Genomic DNA, 19,610 nt, shown 5'->3' with positions numbered 1-19,610 from the left:
GGGAAAGTTTATTTTCAAAGCTCTTTGGGGATCCCTTTAGATGTGTGGAGAAAGCTAAGTGTACCACATTTACTTTGTACCTACTTGAAATATTAAAAGCAAACCAAACACTCTTTTGCTTTTCTAAATATAATGATGATATCTCTTACGATGAAAGGCTGAGGGAGCTGGGGCTGTTCAGCCTTGAGAAGAGACACTGAGAGGGGACCTCATCCATGTGTGTCAGTGTCTGCAGGGAGGGGGCAGAGGATGGACTAGGCTCTGCTCAGGGAGGGCAGGGGGGGCAGTAATGGGACAAGAGGCAGGAACTGATGCCCAGGAAGTTCCAGCTGAACATGAGGAAGAACTTCTTTGCTGTGCAGTGACTGAGCACTGAACAGATTGCCCAGAGAGGGTGTGGAGTCTCCCTCACTGGGGATATCAGAGCTGTCTGGAATCCTGTACACATGTTCGTTGGGATGACGCTGCTGGAGCAGGGAGGTGGGACCAGATGCCCCACTGTGGTCCCTTCCAACATTACTCTGTGATTCTGAGATTGTGATTCTATTTAAAAGGGATTGTGATTCTATTTAAAATGGTTCTCAAAGGTGATTTGCATTCTAGCTGGGTGCAGCCTCGGGGGAACAGGTACCACAATATTTTGACACCAAAAAGTGTGTGTGGCAGCTGATGTTACTGCTGATGCTTCCAGGAGATAACACTGAAAATTGTGGGAGTCTTAGTGAAGACACTTGCCAGGGAGAACATGAGGCCAGTGCTCAGGTGGGCTTCAGGTGAGCATCTGCTCTGATGGACACATTAAATCAAGACCTGTTAGGATTACAAAGTAAGGTGAGTAAAGCTGAAGTATTTACACTTAGGTATGAAAAACCACCGAGGCTGCTCTGAGTTTTGCTGCATCCTGAAAGACAAGAAGAAAGGAGCTGATGCAAAGGGAAAAAAAAAAAAAGGAAAAAAAAAGTCTCTTTAAATGCCTATCCTTCTGTGGAAATGATGGGGTGATAGCTTGCTCTTACTACTGAGCTTTCTCTAAAAATAAACTGGGATGTTACTTGAGCTCTTCCAAAATGTAACATGCAGAAAGTACAAGAAGAGTTAGGACAGAGCAGGGAAGGAGAGAGAGAGAGAAAGGTCAGCAGACCAGCTGCATTTGGCTCCTCAAACTACTTGGTAATACTTCTTAGAGCAAAAGCTCTGGTTCATCTGACAGGGGACCCACAAGCATCCCTGAAGAGCAATAGATTGACCTTTCTGACAAGGAGGGTTCTCAGAACTTGAACAAAGTTGTGAATGGGAATAACCAGCTGAAGGATGAGGAATGAAATCAGTGTTGTTACCAAGCACACCTAAACAAAAATTTCTCTCAATTTTTCCAGCTTCCTCAACTTCCCTCTGAGAGGAGACCTCTTTGCAGCCTATAGCTTCCTCATAAGGGGTAGTGAAGGGGCAGACCCTGATCTCTGCTCTTGTGGTGACCAGTGACAGACCCAAGGGAACAGCTGGAGCTGCGTTAGGGTAGGTTTAGGTTGGATCTCAGGAAAAGGTTCTTCCCCCAGAGGGTGGTTGGGCACTGAACAGGTTCCCCAGGGTAGTGGGCACAGCACCAAGCCTGACAGAGTTCAAGAAGCATTTGGACACCACTCTCAGGCCCATGGTGTGATTCTTCGGGTGTCCTGTGCAGGGCCAGGAGATGGACTTACATGATCCTTGTGGGTCCCTTCCAGCTCAGGATATGCCATGATTCTATGATTCTAAGTTCAACTTCTCTGCTTCTCTGAGAAGCTTTTTATTTCAGTTTCTTTGGATTTGCTTCTTACCCACAACAAAGATCTTCCTGGAGCACGCCGATGGTTACTGTTTAACCTCCCAAGTTTAGGTATTAAGGCTTGGCCTAACGCTGCAGCGATTTGCAACAGGAATGCCTAAACCGCGGACGTGATTCTCCTTAATGAGCAGCAGCACCATCAGAGCAAAAGATGGGTGGGACATGCCATCCAAGGGAAAGGCGGAGGCGGTGGGATGGGAATGGGAAGGTGCAGAGCTCAGGGGTGACCGCGCGGTGGCGGCACCGCCGCGCCCACGGCCCGGAGCTCCCGTGGGAGCTCCCCGGGCATTCCAGGCCGGGAAAGGAACAGCACAATCCCTCTGTAGGATTTATGTATTTCTTCAACACCAGCAGGCACGGATTACGCACGGGGACAAGTGGGAGAGGACAAAGCTGAGGCAGTTCGGCCTGGGTTTCTGCTGGGCTGGTGTACTTGTGAGAGCAAGAAGCAAGATCGGATCCCAAATGACAAGTGGGCTGCATTCCTTGATGATTTCACTTTTGTGTTCCTAATTGCCAGCTGTTGTTGCATGGAGACCAGACCAGTGTTATGTAATACCTTCATTAATAACACAGACGAAATGCACCCTCAGCAATTTTGCAGCTGAGTGGTTGACACACATGAAGGATTGGAACCATCCACAGGGACCTGGGCAAGCTCCAAGAGTGGCCCATGAGAAATCTCATGAGGTTTAACAAGATCAAGTGTTGGTGCTGCACCTGGGTCAGGATACCAACCACCCTGGTATCAACCCAGGCTGGGGATGAACAGCTGGAGAGCAGCCCTGGGGAGAAGGACTTGGGGGTGCTGGTGGGTGAAAGGCTGGACCCAGAACCCCCCTGTGCCCTGGGATGCACCGAAAGCAGTGTGGGCAGCAGGTGGGGGGAGGATTCTGCCCCTCTGCCCTGCTCTGGGGAGAACCCCCTGCAGTGCTGCCTCCAGCTCTGGGGGCCCAGCACAGCAAGGACATGGAGCTGTTGGAGCGAGTCCAGAGGAGGGACACCAAGGTGATCAGAGGGATGGAGCAGCTCTGCTGTGAGGAAAGGCTGCGAGAGTTGGGATTGTTCAGCCTGGAGAAGAGAAGCTTTGGGAGGACCTAATAGTGGCCTTCCAATACCTGAAGGGAGCCCACAAGAAAGATGGAGAGGGACTTTTTCCAAGGGCCTGGAGTGACAGGACAAGGGCAAATGGCTTCAAATTGACAGAGAGCAGGTTTAGATTGGATATTAGGAAGAAATTCTTCCCTGAGAGGGTGATGAGGCCCTGGCACGGGTTGCCCAGAGAAGCTGTGGCTGCCCCATCCCTGGAAGTGTTGAAGGCCAGGTTGGATGGGGCTCTGAGCAACCTGGTCTAGTGGAAGGTGTCCCTGCCAATGCCACAGATGTAGGAAACAGATGATTTTTCAGGTCCCTTCCAACCCAAACCATTCTATGCTTCTATGATTCTGTCACAACTCACTCTGGATTTAGGATGTTGTCTGATGTTCATGATATGAGATCTATATGATGATGAATTTACTAGACAGTCAACATTACTGAAGTTTAAAATTTCTATTGGGAAAAAAGATTCTCATTCAAAAATGCTTAATTTCCGGCTTCACAAAAGGTTTTCCTTTCCAAGATGACTTCCTCAAAATACTGCTCCTCATCTGGTGAGCTTCTGTGCTCATGGTAGCAGTTGTGCTTTATAAACATTTTGTTTCAATGGGTCAATTTAAAAAAATAGCCTCGTAAACACAGACTGACACGATGTGCTGCTGCAGATCAGAGAAATTTCGGAGGAGGAAGAAATGAAAAATAAGAATGTTAATGCTGTGCAATTTCAGGCAGTCTCTTTAAAACTTTGCCTGAATGGCTATCACTTCTGCAAATGGACCTGTATCAAAACATGTACTTATAAAAATATAGATGCTGACAGTGTTGGCTCATGTTTGATTCTTGTCCTTCTAAAACATGCTCAAGACAGCTGGGGTCTCCTCATCACAGTAAAACACAGTGATACAACAGAAACAGGCCAGAGCTGAGTCATTTGGCACTGGTTCATTTACAGAGGAGAGACATGTCACTGGTCTCACCCCTTGAAAATGTCAGCTCTGAAATCTGTGGAGCAAAAGCACTGCAGAAATATGAGGTTAATTCCACGCTGCCAAAGAAGATAAAACAGGAATGAAACAGACCTGCTGTTGCATTAAAGATTTAATTTTGCAGCTGGTTTAAACTATCAAATGAAACAAATTATGTTTTTGGCATCATTTAGGATGTGTTTGGTGTTAAAGCTCAAACCAGTTGCAAAGTTAGGTCAGATCTCTGTGCAAACCAGAAGAATTTCTGATTTTTAGATAGCATTTATTCCATCCGGTTGTGAAATCCAAAAGGAAACACACTCAGCTATCTGACCAACTAACATTTTGGTTAATCACATTTTCTGTAATCCATAAAAATTCAGCTTTCTGAGGGTCAGAGGATGATTTCCAGTCACTTCTTGTGTTACTTTGTCCATTTCACCAGCAGTAATTTCTAGGTTGCCCAGAGAAGCTGTGGATGCCACATCCCTGGAAGTGTTCAAGGTCAGGTTGGACAGGGTTGGGGTCAACCTGGTCTAGTGGAAGGTGACCCTGCCCATGGCAGGGGTGTTGGAACAGGATGGTCTTTAAGGTCCCTTCCAACCCAAACCATTCTGTGATTCTGCAGCACAGGGCCAGCATGGTCCCAGCTGGCTGTGGATGCCCACACCACATACACTTTGTACCTTGTGCACCGCTGGTCTGACACTGCTCTTTTGAACCAGCTTTCCTTTGCTGATGGTTACTCTGGGGTGTGATTTGGCTCCCAAGACTTTTAACTGCCTTGTTAGTAATGCCATTTGCATTTATCATATGAATTTCATCTATCCTAAAAATATCAATGTATTGATACTACTCTGAGCAAAGCCCTGTTCCCGATTAAGTGTTCTTGACCGAGTCGATGTAACCAGGCTGAACATCACCAAGTATTATGTGCTCTGCAACATGACAAACTTACTGAATTCTCTGGTGCTGGAGCCGAGGAACTTGTTCAGTGCAGGCAGCTCCGGGTGCAGCTGCAGGAGGACCGAAGGCGGTGTAACAGTGTCACCGCCAGAGTGGCTCCTGGACCCAGAGTGTCACCGCCAGAGCGGCTCCTGGACGGTCGGGCAGGGAAGTTTCCTTAACACCAGAATCGTGAAATCACGTGAAAACCGGGGTTTTAAGGCGAAAACCACCTGCTTACAACTGCAAAGTGACAATCGGAGCATCATTTAGGGTGGAGGCGACTTCTGAGTCCGGCTGCGAACCTAACACCGCTGAGCCCTGCTCGCAACGTGCCGCAGCCACAGGGCTTTTAAATCTATTTTAAACACCACCAGGGACGGCGCGCGGACTGTTTAAATGCTTGGAAACCCTCTCCACGAGGAATTTTTTTTTTTCCTGACGTCCCACCTGAACTTCCCCTTCAGGCCGTGTCCTCTCGTCCCGTCGCTGGTTCCCTGGGAGCAGAGCCCGTCCCGCACATGGCTACCCGCTACTGTCAGGGAGACGCCTGGAGCGATGAGAGAGATCTTCCCGGAGCGTCCTTTTTTCCCGGGAGCCACCTCCTTTTCCCGCCTGACGTCACCGCGTGACGCGGGGCGGGCCCGTGACGTCACCGCGGCGCGCGCGCGCGGCGCCGCAGTGCGGGCAGGGAGAGCTGCGCTCACCTGGGATCCCGCCTGAGATCCCGCCTGGAATCCCGCCGGAGATTCCCTCCTGAGCCCGGCTCCGAGCTCAGCTGAGCCAACCTTACCATGGTTCGCTTCGGGCTGACCGTGGTGCGGCAGTGAGTACGGACAGCCCAGCCCCGGGTCTGTGGGCGCTCGGAGCAGCTCCCGCTGCCTGCGATGGGCAGGAGTGAACCCTTTAGTTTTTATGGAAGCTGAACCCTGGGTTTCTCCGTTAGAGTAAGAACTGCGTGGCCAGCAGGGCGGGGGGGAATTTTGCCCCGCTCTGGGGAGACCCCCCCTGCAGTGCTACCTCCAGCTCTGGGGGCCCAGCACAGCAAGGACATGGAGCTGTTGGAGCGAGTCCAGAGGAGGGACACCAGGGTGATCAGAGGGATGGAGCAGCTCTGCTGTGAGGAAAGGCTGAGAGAGTTGGGATTATCCAGCCTGAGGTGATTTAATTGTGGCCTTCCAGGACCCGAAGGGACCCCACAAGGTAGATGGGGAGAGACTATTTCCAAGGACCTGGAGTGACAGGAGAAGGGGCAATGGCTTCAAACTGACAGAGAGGAGGTTTAGATTGGATATTAGGGAGAAATTCTTCCTTGTGAGGATGGTGAGGCCCTGGCACAGGTTGTCCAGAGAAGCTGTGACTGCCCCATCCCTGGAAGTGTTCCAGGCCAGGTTGGACAGGGCTCTGAGCAACCTGGGCTAGTGGAAGGTGTCCCTGCCCATGGCAGGGGCTTGGAACTGGATGATCTTTAAGATCCCTTCCAACCCAAACGCTTCCATGCTTCTGTGATTTAACGCTTAATCAGCACAACTGATTTTCCTTTCTCATTTTCCTCCTGTTAAGAGAAACTCTTCCCTTAAAGACCTGGATCTTGCTGACGTGGTGCTGTGACCACAGTTAATTTTTACATCAACTAGAAAACATGAGCCTGGATCAATTTGTTGAACTTGAAAAGTTCATGTGAGTTTCTTGCAGGCACTTTAGAAAGATGCCAGATCATTCACCAAGGGGATGGGAGCTCATTTTAAAAGTACTGACCTTCTGTGAACAGTTATGTGTTTGAGGCTCATCTTGAGGTCCAGTTGGCCAACACGTGCCTTTCATAACAGGGCTCCAGAATCTTCCAGCAACTTTGTCCTCTCCAGCATGGAGGTGTAGTTGTTATAGACAAATTATGCTGCATTGTTGATAAATCTAAGTAGTTACTTCATTTCCTTTTATTCCAGGTGGGTTTGTCTTAAAAATATTGATAGCATGATTGGGGCTGACTAGTTGAAAATGGATTTTTGTTGTTGTAAAGCCTTTAGGTGCATCCTTTTGCAAAGAATCTGTGCTGTATTCTGTTTTTCACATTCAGGTTCTGCTGTCTCTTGGTGTCCAGTATAAGAACATTTTTGAAAATTCAGTAAACCGATTATGAGTTAATTTTTTTTGTTGTTGTTTATAATCTCTTTCAGTGGAGAAACAAGATACAACAAAGACAAGATACTACAAGGTTAGTATCAGTTATTCTACTGGAAAATTGTGGTGGAACCCTGTAACCAACTGCTCAGCTGTTAAGTATTATTACAGAATAACATTGCAAAAAGATTGTTTAAATGCTTGAATTGTTCAATCTTAGCTCCTTCTAGGAAGGCAGTCTTTATTAGATACATTTAAAACTAGACTTCACCTTAGTGGCTGCTGACTTGGACACCCAGAACTGAAAACACACACTGGGCTGCTTGGATGTCTGTTGTAGGAAAATCAAGGCATCACTACAAGGAACCTGCTGGGGTTGCACTCTGAATAAATGAACTTTATACAATGCTACATGTTGTGAGGAAAAGCTCATACTTCTAGATTTTCTTACCTCTGTTTTCTACCTCTGTGACATTGCTGTTTACAGATCTGGCAACAGGGCTTTGTGCTCATAGTAAAATGAATAAAGAATATTTCCCTGCCTTACTTTCTTGAAAGTACCAATGATGTATTTTAAATTCCAAGCTCTCTGGGTCAAGTGATGTGCAGTGGGTTTCTCTTCCCTCTCCAGCATAGCAAGTGAAGGTAGCCTTATGTCTTTGAGAGGTCTGAGGCCTATACCAGCATGGTTTTAAGTTTAAATTTTTCAGAGGTATAGATTAATATAAATATCATTAATAGTTATCCTTCTGTGTTCCTATCCTGTACTCCTTTGTTTTGTTAAAATTGTGTGACTGAGTTTAGGGAAGACCAGAAGAGCAGTAACTTTTCCCAATACTTGGCTTTACTGAAGGAGAAGGATTTTATTATGACTGAGGAGACTCTTTATTGTCATACTTGCTCAGCTGCTCGATGATCTAAAATTTACATGTCTTAATGTTGATGGGTTTTTATTTTACAGGTCAAGGAGTGGATGAGCCACTCTCTGCAACTGGTTTCAGACAAGCAGATGCTGCTGGTGTATTTCTCAGTAATGTGAAGTTTACTCATGTCTTTTCAAGTGACCTCCTTCGAGCAAAGCAGGTGAGTGCTTCTTGAGGCAACAATTAGCTGCAAAATTCAGCATTTATTTGTGATTGATGATGCAAAAGTAATGCAGGAAGAGCCAAAAGCTGTTTTGCTGGACCCACCACTGCAGTTTGAATTGTGTAGAACTGCAGGAAGCCTCTGTGGGTAGGGAAATTTTGTTGAGAACAGTTCAATTGGGAATCACTAAAGGCCAGCTCGTTTTGCAGGATTTCATGCACTGTTGTGCCTGTGGATTTGTGGAAGAAATTCTGAGGAATCCAGACCAATATAGGCAAGATCAAGTTTTGCTGTGAAGTCAGAGCAAGGATCATTAGATGTGCAGAGAGGTTGGATTTTGCCAGGAACGTCACACCTCTCACCTTGATGCATTATATGTTAAATAAAGAGGAAAAAAATGTAAATTACTGAGTGGGATTACGTGTGATTTTGTGTGCAAGATTACGAAATACTCAAAATTAGGGAATCAGAAGTTTTAAAGTCAGAGGTCAGTTTTTCTAGGACATATCTTCTGTGGAAGGCAGTGATTATATTTTAAATCAGTAGTACTTTCTGACTTCCATAAAACTGTCTGGACTATGTGCCTACCTTAGGGGATTTGAGTTTGGATTATTTTCCTTGTATTAGAGGCAGCCTTTTCTGTGGAAAGCATTTGTACTCTCACAATGTAGAAGACAGACCTGAATTTTTCCTTTGCCTAAAGGACACGTGTTTTGCCATTTGTTTGACAAGCTATCCAGACTTGGTGAAAGCTTTTCCAGAGATGTATAAAGGTGCAGTTTCCATGTGGTTGGAATTCCCTTTCTTGGCAGCTGCAAATCTCTGAAGTGTCATGTTACTAAGCTGTCGCTTCATAGCTCAATTATGAGAGGAATGTACAAATTCTGTTGAAAAAGAGGAAATTCCAGTATATAATCATACAATTACAATGCTATTCATATGTACAAGGAAGTGGACTCAAACCTATCTGAATTTTGACGTTATTCTGTGACAGAAATTTAAAGTTACAAGATAAAGCTTTTCCTATGCAATATGTTAAATCAATCATAAAACCTTGTCAGTACAACAAGGCTACTTCTTCTTTGCCAGAATCCAAGGAGCCTTTTCCAAGTGAGTTATTTGAACTTCAGTTTGGGTGTGGATGTTTGCACAACACTACCAGTCCAAAGTTCCTGTGAGTCCAGTACAGCCTTCACACTTTGGTGCATGTAGGAACTGGAGCAGGTTGGCCATCCTTTAGTTCCCAGTTTAAGAAAGGCAGGGAGCTGTCAGAGGGGATCCAGTGGAGGCCACAGAGATGATCAGGGGTCTGGAGTATCTCCCTGCAGGAGCTGGGCCTCATTAGTCTGGAGAAGAGAAGACAGAGAGGGGATCTCATTAGTGCACATAAATATCTCCAAGAGAGGAGCCAGGAGGATGGTGCTGGGCTCTTTTCAGTGGTGCCCAGTGACAGGACGAGGAGCAATGGCCACAAACTAAAACACAAGTTCCACCTCAATGTGACAAAGAATTTCTTTCCATTGAGCACTGGAACAGGCTGCCCAGGGAGGTTGTGGAGTCTCCCTCTCTGGAGACATTCCAAACCCACCTGGACACATTCCTGTGTCACCTGCTCCAGGTGACCCTGCCTTGGCAGGAGAATTGGGCTGGATGATCTCCAGAGGTCCCTTCCAGCCCTGATGATTCTGGGATTGGCTGTGGCAGCCAGGCAGGTGTCAGACAAATGTTTTTTGCAGTTGGATTAACTGAACAGTTTTTAGGACCCGAGTGTCCCACGTAGCACATGTGAAGAATGTGTGGACACGATGGATTTGTGAGCAGTGTTACGCTCAAGATGGGGCTTTTATCCCAGTAAATCCTGCTGCCCACTTTTCATAGGTGCTAAGTGTTTCAACTCTTCTGGACTTTGAATTGTGAAGGGAAGTCCAGAAGCTTTTCCCAGTCTAGGCCATACGTCCAATTCTCACAAAATTCAGCTGGAAAACTTTTTATTTTGTTGGTTTGGGTTGTTGGATGCTACTAATGTGATTCACCTTGGCTGTTGTGGTGTAACATGGTCTCTGTTCTGTCCCATTGATGTGACTGTATATTCACTTTTTAGACTGCTACTGCCATTCTAGGAAAGAATAAGTTTTGCAGAGATTTGGAAATCAAGTATGATGCAAGACTGCGAGAGAGAGTAAGTGCCAGAAGAATTTGTTTTATATCAAATACTGAAGAATTTGAAAATGTAGCTTACTGCTGATTGATATCTTGCCTTATTAAATCGTAGATTTAACAGTGGAGAGCATTATTTGCTGTGTTCCTTATCACTGAAAACTGAACTCTTCACGTCAGGGACAATGAATTGTTTGCAGAATTGTGAAGCAAAGCCAAAATTTAGTGATAAACATTGTAACTCTGATGCTTTAATGATTTAAATAAGGTAATATTTATTGTTTAGGGAGCAGCACATGACTGTAGCATTTCCTGTTTGAATCTTTTTTTCTCTCAGAAATTCCAGCTCTTCCCCTGAGACCAGCAAGTTAAATGCCTCCCAAACTTCTTTAGTTGCTTTACCACCTGACATTTTAGAAAAATATTATGGCTCATGATACCAGATTTTAGAAAGAATAATCTCTATTACACTGTTTTATATGGTGTTTTTATGGATGTATGGAAATGCCAGTACAGTGTCTGCAGGTCACTGGTTGTGAGTCACTACTAGGATAACAGGTATTAAGTGAATTGCACAAAAAGAAGCAAAGTACTTTAAGAGAACACGTGTCGTTGACCCTCTTAAGAAAGTTTTATTCTCTCATGCCTTGCTTTCATGATTTTTCTGGAAAAATCTTCAGGATTAGGATTTCATTTCCAGCAGCTTCAGAGCACTGATTTCTTCATATCTTTCTTAGTGTTCTTAAACTGCTGCTATTCTGCTTTGGAGAGACGAATTGTATTTCAGTATATTTAAATTCTGAAGACTGTAGTAACTTATATATTATATTCCATGATAATTATGTTAGTGGCAATGAAGGATTAATCTGCAGAGATTTATCCTCTGCTGTGGAGATTTCAGAAATCCGTAGAGAAAACATTTGTTTCTTACTCGTGAAAAATAATTCCCCTTGGTGTTTGTGCAAATGAAAAGTAAATGGAGTTTATCCTCATGTGAACAGCTGTGCACAAAAGTGTTTGCAGTGTAACCTCAGTTACAAAGACACTTGAATTTTGTTAGCTGGGAGTGTCATTGGAGGAAACAATCTCAAGCTAAAGATCAGGCTGAAGGTCATGTTTTGAATGTCAGTGCTTCAAATGAGATGCTGCTCTTAATATATTTGTCTATCCAGCATATATATATATATATATACACACACACACACACATCTATAAAAATATATATTTTATATATATATATAAAAATACATAGTTTTAGAAAAATTTTAAATAGCAAATATAAAGATACTTCCTCCTCCCAAAATTGGAATAAAATATGAAAGGTGGTTAAACTTTCATGTTACATTGGAGAATTCAAGAAAATGAAGCTGTTTGCACTGGAAGGGGAACAGGAGACTTGACACATCTTGACAACCCCTCTTTTTGTACCTTATCCCTCACAGAAATATGGTATTGCAGAAGGAAGGCCCTTGGCTGACCTCAAAGCTATGGCAAAGGATGCTGGAGAGCAATGTCCTTCATTCACCCCCTCTGGAGGAGAAACACTGGATGAAGTATGGTATTTATTTATTTATTTGTGCCTTCCTTTTCTAGGCTGTTTTATCAGTGCGATTGCAGCTTGTGCTGCTTAGGAACTCACTGAGAGCTCAGCCCAACCAGAGGTAGTTACTTTCTAAGCTAAAAACGCTGCTTGGCCTTATAACAGTGGCTGCTAAGTAGGAAATCTCTTTATAACTGAAATATTGTTTTTGAGATTGACTCCTCATGAAAGAGGAGGATTTGCAGGAGGATGGTGGCAATTACTCTCAACCTCGGCTTTCAAGGGGAGTTTGTACAACATCCAGTAATTTGACACTGACTCCTGAGCCTTGTCTGTGATAAATATTTGTCTTTTAACTGAAGGAGTTGTAGCTCAGATTTCTGAAAGTCAGAACCTCTTGCTTTGTTCACAAGGATCTCTTTATTTCTTCATGATCTCTTCATTCTTCCCAATGGTCTCTTTGTTCTTCCCAATGCTCCCTCCTGGTCTTTCTCTTCAGGTGAGAGAACGTGCAAGGGATTTTTTTGAATTCCTGTGCCAGCTAGCTGTTGGGTTGGAACAGAAAGAACCTGGTGCATCCAGCAGAAGCTCAGGAACACCTAAAGAACAGTTTGTTTTCCCTTGGACAAACCACTGCAGTGAAGGAGAACCGAGTTCTGAGGGCAGTGGATCCTCCAAAATATTAGATGCCAATATACTGGTGGTGAGTCATGGAGCATACATGAGAAATTGGATTGGTTATTTTGTTTCAGATCTCAACTGTACTTTGCCAGCAAATTTAACCAAGTCCCAGTTGTCTTCTGTCAGTCCCAATACAGGAGTCAGTCATTTCATTGTAAAACTTGAAAATGGGAACCTGTCAAAACCTGAAATCACGTGTGTTTGTCTTAACCAAGACTCTCACTTAGTGGATGTGGGAGCTGAATGTGTAGCTTCAAAAGTGTTTTAGCAGCCCCTGCAGGGAGGAGGTGGATTTAGATCATCATTTTGCTAAGCATGGGAAAAGTACCTGTAGTAATTACTGAGATGGACTGGAGTTACTGACACTAAACTGCAAGTGCTTACCATCCTAAAAAACCTCAAACTGCATGGTCCTAGTGCCCAGCATAAGTTTTCAGTAGCAAAATAAAACAAATATTCTTTCTGAACAGAAACATAACACTTCAGTCACTTACATATCTGCTCTTATAGCACATAATTTGAAAAACTCTTGCTTTACTCTATAATTATTTTTATGACCTCCATGTAAAAGAGTTGGGGAGGGGAGAGGAATGGTACCTCAAAGATGAGCTATACTGTATTGTTGTTTTATTACAAAATGCTATATTGTAATATCAAACATACATGTTGTCTTAAAATAAATTTTTGAATGCAATAGTATAACCTAAAAAAGGAGCATTGCCTAGTGGGAAAGGTTTGTTGCAGAGTCAGGGGATGTGGCTCTGGCACTAAACAGCTGGGAGACTCTGGGAAAATCTCCTTCCCATTTGTAAAGTGGAAATTCTGATATACCTACCTCGCCAGGAGTATTTCCTGAGAAATTGTTCAGGTTGTTGTCATCTCTGTTGAAGAGCACTGTACACAAACATAAAATATTTATTTTTAAGCTGCAAGCAGGAAGAGGAACCTTATGTGCACATAGTTGGAATAATGGTCTCTCTTCTAAAAAGGATCTTTATCAATAGGGGGAGTCGTACCCAACTAAAATCCTTCTGTCAGTTCAGTCATACACTTGATTCTGTGAATATTTTTGCCTAGAATTAGGCAAATTTGATTGCTTGGCAATTTTTGATGTTAATACTGCATTCTTTCCTCTCTGGGATGTTTGTAGTGTTACTGTGTAAGCTTATCTGGTTTCTGTTATTTATAATATCCATGTATTTTTTCTTCGTTTGCATATTTTAAGCCTGTTCAAAAAAAAAAACCACAAAACAATTAAAGGTTCCTGAATAGAACTTCCATTTCATCTGTATTTCTTGTGAGGGAAAAATCTTTCTTGATGTTACTCTATGAATGAGTATGAGAAATGAACAATTACTCTACAAAGCTTTGTTCAGATCACACAACTTCCTTTTTTTTTTTTTTTTTTTTCTGCAAAACCCCAGACCGGACTTTTACTGTGAAAAAGACTTCCAGGGCTGATGGTTCAGTGCTGTCCTGCCTCTTAAACTGGAAGCACTGATGTAAAAATGTTAAGGACATGCCTAAAATTGCTTGCGACTGTACAAAATTAACTGTTTGACTCAAGTTTTAATGTTTTATAATTTTTAAAAATAGTTCTCTGGGCTGTTTGTTCAACACTAACACTGCTGATACGTAGGGGATGGAGTGGGAAGTGTTCAGTCCTGTGGTGACTGGAGGTAGGATTTTAGGGTTGTGTTCTCCAGAACCTGGAAATGAACATTAGGCTTTTTACCTGATTTTTACATGTTTTTTGCCAAGCAGGGCTTGTTTATCCAGCAAATAACCATTAAACCCTCTGCTGCTGTATCTGGAAATTAGTCCATAGAGAGGAAAGTATATTTTTGACAGATGGTGTGGCTGCCCCATCCCTGCAAGTGTTGAAGGCCGGGTTGGATGGGGCTCTCAGCAACCCGGGGTAGTGGAAGGTGTCCCTGCCCATGGCAGGGGGTTGGAATGAGATGATGTTTGAGGTCCCTTCCGACCCAAACCATTCCATGATTCTAAAGTGGCTTATCTGATCTGTAAAAAAATGGATATTTGTTATTCTGGTGTCAGCAAGGTTGGTCTTTCAACTTCAAACACATATAATTTGAAGGACTGGGTGCCCTTAAGCTGGGTTGGAAAAATCCTTGGTAGCCAACCATTATTGACCACATCATTGACCCAAACAGTAAGTTTGTACTTGTGAAATTAAAAAGGACCTGTTTAAAATCAGAAGTACAGAGATAACAGTGGCAGCTTGAGGAGCTACTCAAGACTCGTTTAAAAGTGTCCATAGCACTTTTTCCCAACTAAAAGAATTCCTTCTCAATGTACTGAAGGAAATAAGTTGTGTTCTCAGGAAGGAAAAAAGGGAATGTGGGGCTTTTGCACAGGCTCCTTCAGCTCCTTCCTAGAGGCATCTTCCTACAGGGCTCCTGAATACTAAATGATGGTCACAGCCAAGGAAGATAGAACAGTTCTAAGCATGACTTAATGGCAGAGGGTGGGACAGGAGTTCATTCTTACTTTGCTTGTCCCTGGCAGTGCCTGTTTATTTCAGGAAAGGCAGTTACATAGCAGGAGGCTCTCCTGTCAGTGCTTTAAATAGCTTGAACTCTTCTGGAATTGCCATGTCCTGAATTTTGTCAGTCATTCCATTGATACTTCTTGGAGCCAGAGTAACTGAGCTGAAAATGTGCCTCCTTCATCAGCTGAAAGATGACTGGAGATATAACACGTTTTTTCTCCCTAAGTCTGTAACTTTTGTCAAATATTTCAAAACACTAGTGATTTATGTACTTCTCAGTTTAAAAGACTTCTTTTTCTCTCTTTCTTGCCTACTCTCAAGCAGGTAATTAACATTTTATTCTTGCTGATGATGTAAATAACTTAGGAGAACATCTACATTTTTAATTAATGCTTTGCCACTGCTTGGGTGATACTCTTCCCAGAGAGATTTTTGACTCTTCCTCTATAATACACTTTGCCTTCTTTAATGTGTTTCTAGGTGGTTAAAATTTAGACCCATGCTAAGAAATGGGATCATGTCTATGGGATTGTTTTCTTGAAGTTATTGTTACCAAATCCTTTCTACTTTTGGTAACTCTTACACAGGGCAAGCAGATGGTAGGATGAAAAATATCACAGGGTGAAACCATTCAAGTTTTCTAAACAGCTCCTGTATTAATGAAGTAACATTTATTTTTCAGTGAAAAACTTATGGGTCAGAATCTCCCAATTCAGACTTTGTAAAAGACACTAAAATGGTGCAAACACATCTACCAGTTGCCAAGGGAGTACAAGTAATCAAGTGTGTTCTGCAGTTGCCCTGTTGTATTTTTTTCCTTATTTATCTGCACTTGGCATCTAGACTAGCCTGGATGATCTTATAGCCTGCCCTAATATAGTTATTTCACCTTTGTTTTGTCAGATGTAAGGTTCTCTATGCATTAAAAAGTCACTAATTCTGGAAGCTTCTAAAGTTAATTCTAACCCCTGTTTTCTTTAGGTCTGTGTATAGTGCTGCTCTTTTCAAATCTTTAAATTGACGCTGAGACTAAATCTTTCTTCTTGCTTTTTTTAATCAAGTGCTCTTGTGCATTTGTGCAGTAAATCCATACAGTTTATTGGGATCATGGGAAAGGAGAGTTGCAATGATAGATGCTTCTGTTAGGAATAGCAACAGAACATAAATATTTGAGGGATTACTCAGTAGTGGGCAATGGATGTTTTGTCCCTGTGATGTGTCAGTCTCTAATTAGCAGCAGAAGGCAAGGCCTTAACTACAGGGTGGATTTTCAGCAGTAGCTGCCAAGATGTGAGAGAGGCGGAGAAAGCAGATCAAGCTGTTAAACACACTACCAGGATCAGGAGAATTTTGGGTGATAAGAAAATGTTACATTCCTTTTGAACACCTTTCTAGGAAGGTGGTGCTGAAATAAATGTTAGAAACTTCTCAACTTGCCTGTCTGACTGTAGTCAGCTCTGGCAGAACTGATGTGTGCTTGAAAATTGGGTTTGAAACTGGTGAAAGCTAAAATAAAAGCTGTCTTGGCAGGCTTTTTCATCTGAACATCAGGAGAGAAAAAAAAGGTGGCTGTGGAGATCACCAAAAACAAGAGGAAACTCAGCTCCTTTCTAAGCTGATGTTTTCTTTTGCTGAAGAGCCCAGTTGTATTCTGCTTCCAAAACAATAGCGTTTCAAAAGGTAGGGGAGTTGTGACCTCCTTTGATGGAGTTGTTCATGTTTAGCCGGTGCTTTATCAGACCAGGCTTAATTTGGAAAAGGTGACAGGAGAGAAAAAGAGCAGTTCAAAGCTCATGGCAGCTCATGTTCCTTAGTGTTGCTCCACCACCATCATCTCACAGGTCTAACCTCCAGCAGCCATCAAGGGAGTGCTTTGGCAGAGAGCTCTGGTAGTATCACAGTTTCCTTCCTCTAAAATAAAGATATTTTCTTCATTCCCACAGTTCTCTGTTAGGGACTGTTTTCCAGACATAGCCCTGTCTTTGCAATAGGAGGAGTTTGGGACGTTTTTTTTTTTTCTTTTTTCCTTCAGAACAGAATTTAGATCAGATGCATTCTCTATCTAAGCTTTTGGCTGCCTCAGATCCACAGCCCACATGCCTGGACCTAAAATATGTCAGATTTCCCCCAGATGTGTCCCTCTTTTGAGGACTTTGGCCATGAGCCTGAGGTTTTTGGATATATAGTGATGCCAAGGCAGCTTCATGGGCACAGTGTGTGAGCTGCTTTTCCGACATCCATGGATACGGAGGATCTGTGCATGCAGGGTAAACCCAGTGCTATTCAGGAAGGTCTCCTGAGCTGAGATAGCTCTGCTGTCACTTGCAAACAGCTCTTGGATTCCTGGCATGCAGGGACCCTGTGGGACTATGGATGCCTCACCTGAATGCCAGAAGCTCCTGAGAGCACAGTCAGAAGATATGGCACAGGAAGATACTGGCATAAAACCCACAAATCATGAGTAGGGTGTTACCAGTCACCACAGGAATGCACTTGAGGTCCAGGCAGAACCCCTTTGGATGTAATTCTTTCCTTGTGGTGCCCAGTTGGCTGATCCATCCATAGCTGAACAGAAGAGGGATGATGCAACAGACTTGACTGTAATAAATCCTGAATATATTTTGGAATATATCTTAAAAAGTTAATTTACTTAAACTTAAAGTTGATAAAAAAAGATGGTTTGATTTCAGAAGGACAAGAATCATAAAATTGGTTTAGTGATGTCAGGTATACTGAAGAATCACAAAAGTTTCATAACCATAGAATAGCAGAATGTCCTCAGTGGGAAGGGACCCACAAGGATCACTGAGTCCAACTCCTGGCCCTGCACAGGACACCCCAAGAATCACACCATGTGCCTGAGGGTGTTGTCCAAACACTCCTTGAGCTCTGTCAGCCTTGGTGCTGTGCCCACTGCCCTGGGGAGCCTGTTCAGTGCCCAACCACCCTCTGGAGGAAGAATCTTTTCCTAATATCCAACCTAAACCTCCCCTGACACAGCTCCAGCCGTTCCCTTGGGTCTGTCACTGGTCACCATAGAGCAGAGATCAGTGCTTCCCCTCCTCTTCCCTTTTAAAGCCAAGATTTCAAGAATTTAGTATGCTCGTGTCAGATGAAATCACTAATCTTTATCCCAGAATAAAGCACATCTGAAATGACACATCTGTAAGCAAGTATTTTAAACAGATCTGTCCAACTGGATGTGGAACCATATAACTAGGGAATGGGAAATAAAGTAATTTTTATTTGAGAAGAGAGGACAAAACAATCTTACAGGACTGTCAGTTTGACCTTAATAACACTCAAGGCTGAATAAATTCTGAAGGAGAATGCAATTGCAGACAAGAAGGGTAAATGAAACCTGGAATATAATTGAGTTTTTACCATAAGTAGTTCAGACTTAAGTGAGTGGTTCTTTGATGAAGTAACTGATGTATAGGCAAGGGAAAAATTATGGTGAATTTTAATTCAAGATTTGACACAATGCCACAAGCTTAACTGGAAAAGGTAAATGTTATTTAGGAGATAAAAGAAGGTGAAGTAGGTATGCAAGCAGTTATTGGGCACAGGAGTAAGTAGTAATGTCCAAGGTGAAGCACTGAGCTTGAGTAAAATCAGTATTTAAGTTCCTCATGGGGTTATTTTTTTGTAATGACTTTTAATAAAATTTAGGAATGTGGAAATGTTCATGAGAAAGCATCATCAATAAGTGTGTGGGGCAGAATAACATGTAGAGGAGGAAACGGTGAATTTGAAGAGTGAAATCAAAGACATATCTTGAAATTACCTGTTGCCAGCTCAGGCTCTTTGATCCCAATGACAAGAATTCCCCCTATGAGCTGGAAGAAAATTTTTGAAACAACAAAAGAAGGGGATAACTTGGGGTAACATTGACCTCCTTCCTAAGCTTGTTGCTTACCCTGAACGCTGACAGACAGGAGTGAAGTTCACTTTTGGGCACACAAATGGTACAAGCCCTGTATCTCATTTAAATGCTCAGAGTAGGGCTGAAGAAGGGCAGACCTACTTAATAAAGCACCAAAAAAGTCATAGAAATGGAAGTTAAATTTAGTAAATTTGCCAGTCTTGCTACTTCTTGAGTCTTCTCTGAATCACAGACTGGGTCAGGTTGGAAGGGACCACAGAGGGTCGTCTGGTCCCACCTTCCTGCTCCAACAGGGTCATCCCGATGCACATGTCACAGGATTGCATCCAGATGGTTCTGGAATATCTCCAGTGAGGGAGACTCCACACCCTCTCTGGGCAATCTGTTCGGTGCTCGGTCACTGCACAGCAAAGAAGTTCTTCCTCATGATGTTCAGGTGGAGCTTCCTGGGCATCAGTTCCTGCCCGTGACCTCTTGTGCCATTGCTGGGCACCCCCGAGCAGAGCCTGGTCCATCCTCTGCCCTCTGCCTTCATATACTTTTAATTTACCAATTATCTTTTACCCTGAGATCTTGGAGCCAGGTTCACAAATATTTCCTAGTGGGACTGAACTGCCAGACCAGTGGTTTTCCACTGCTTTTGCATTGCAGAATTCCCAGTAGACAATCTCTCATGGTCAGTCTAGACCTACTAAGACGTTGTTTTTCTCATCATCTTTCACAAAACTTTTATACTTGTGGTCACTGAAACACCCAGGAAGCTGCAACCTGTGAGGCTGGAACTCGTGGGATAG

At 43.4% G+C, this 19,610-nt stretch overlaps 1 protein-coding gene and 1 long non-coding RNA gene across 4 annotated transcripts in view; both read left to right on the top strand.

Annotated features, from left to right (window-relative positions):
- The first annotated feature begins 5,499 nt into the window (after positions 1-5,499).
- The window catches only part of TIGAR (TP53 induced glycolysis regulatory phosphatase), a 39,428-nt gene continuing 25,317 nt past the window's right edge, over positions 5,500-19,610 (top strand). Inside the window, exons 1-6 of one of the 3 annotated variants that reach the window (XM_027665930.1) lie at positions 5,500-5,659; positions 7,011-7,048; positions 7,916-8,037; positions 10,142-10,219; positions 11,640-11,750; positions 12,237-12,440. In XM_027665930.1, coding sequence (XP_027521731.1) covers positions 5,628-5,659; positions 7,011-7,048; positions 7,916-8,037; positions 10,142-10,219; positions 11,640-11,750; positions 12,237-12,440 — 585 coding nt within the window. In that variant the 5' untranslated portion in view covers positions 5,500-5,627. Of the gene's footprint in view, positions 5,660-7,010; positions 7,049-7,915; positions 8,038-10,141; positions 10,220-11,639; positions 11,756-12,236; positions 13,693-19,610 lie in introns of those variants that run through there. The other 2 variants (XM_027665929.1, XM_027665931.1) reach the window with 2 other exon arrangements.
- On the top strand, positions 14,974-18,084 carry LOC113957982. The gene is made up of 3 exons (XR_003531363.1): positions 14,974-16,639; positions 17,975-17,980; positions 18,075-18,084. It is a non-coding gene; the product is annotated as an uncharacterized LOC113957982 (long non-coding RNA).

This window comes from Corapipo altera, unplaced genomic scaffold (assembly GCF_003945725.1).
Source record: "Corapipo altera isolate COAL_440 unplaced genomic scaffold, ASM394572v1 249, whole genome shotgun sequence".
In the NCBI taxonomy this organism is placed as follows: Eukaryota; Metazoa; Chordata; class Aves; order Passeriformes; family Pipridae; genus Corapipo; species Corapipo altera.
This window is presented reverse-complemented; position numbering and strand designations above follow the sequence as displayed.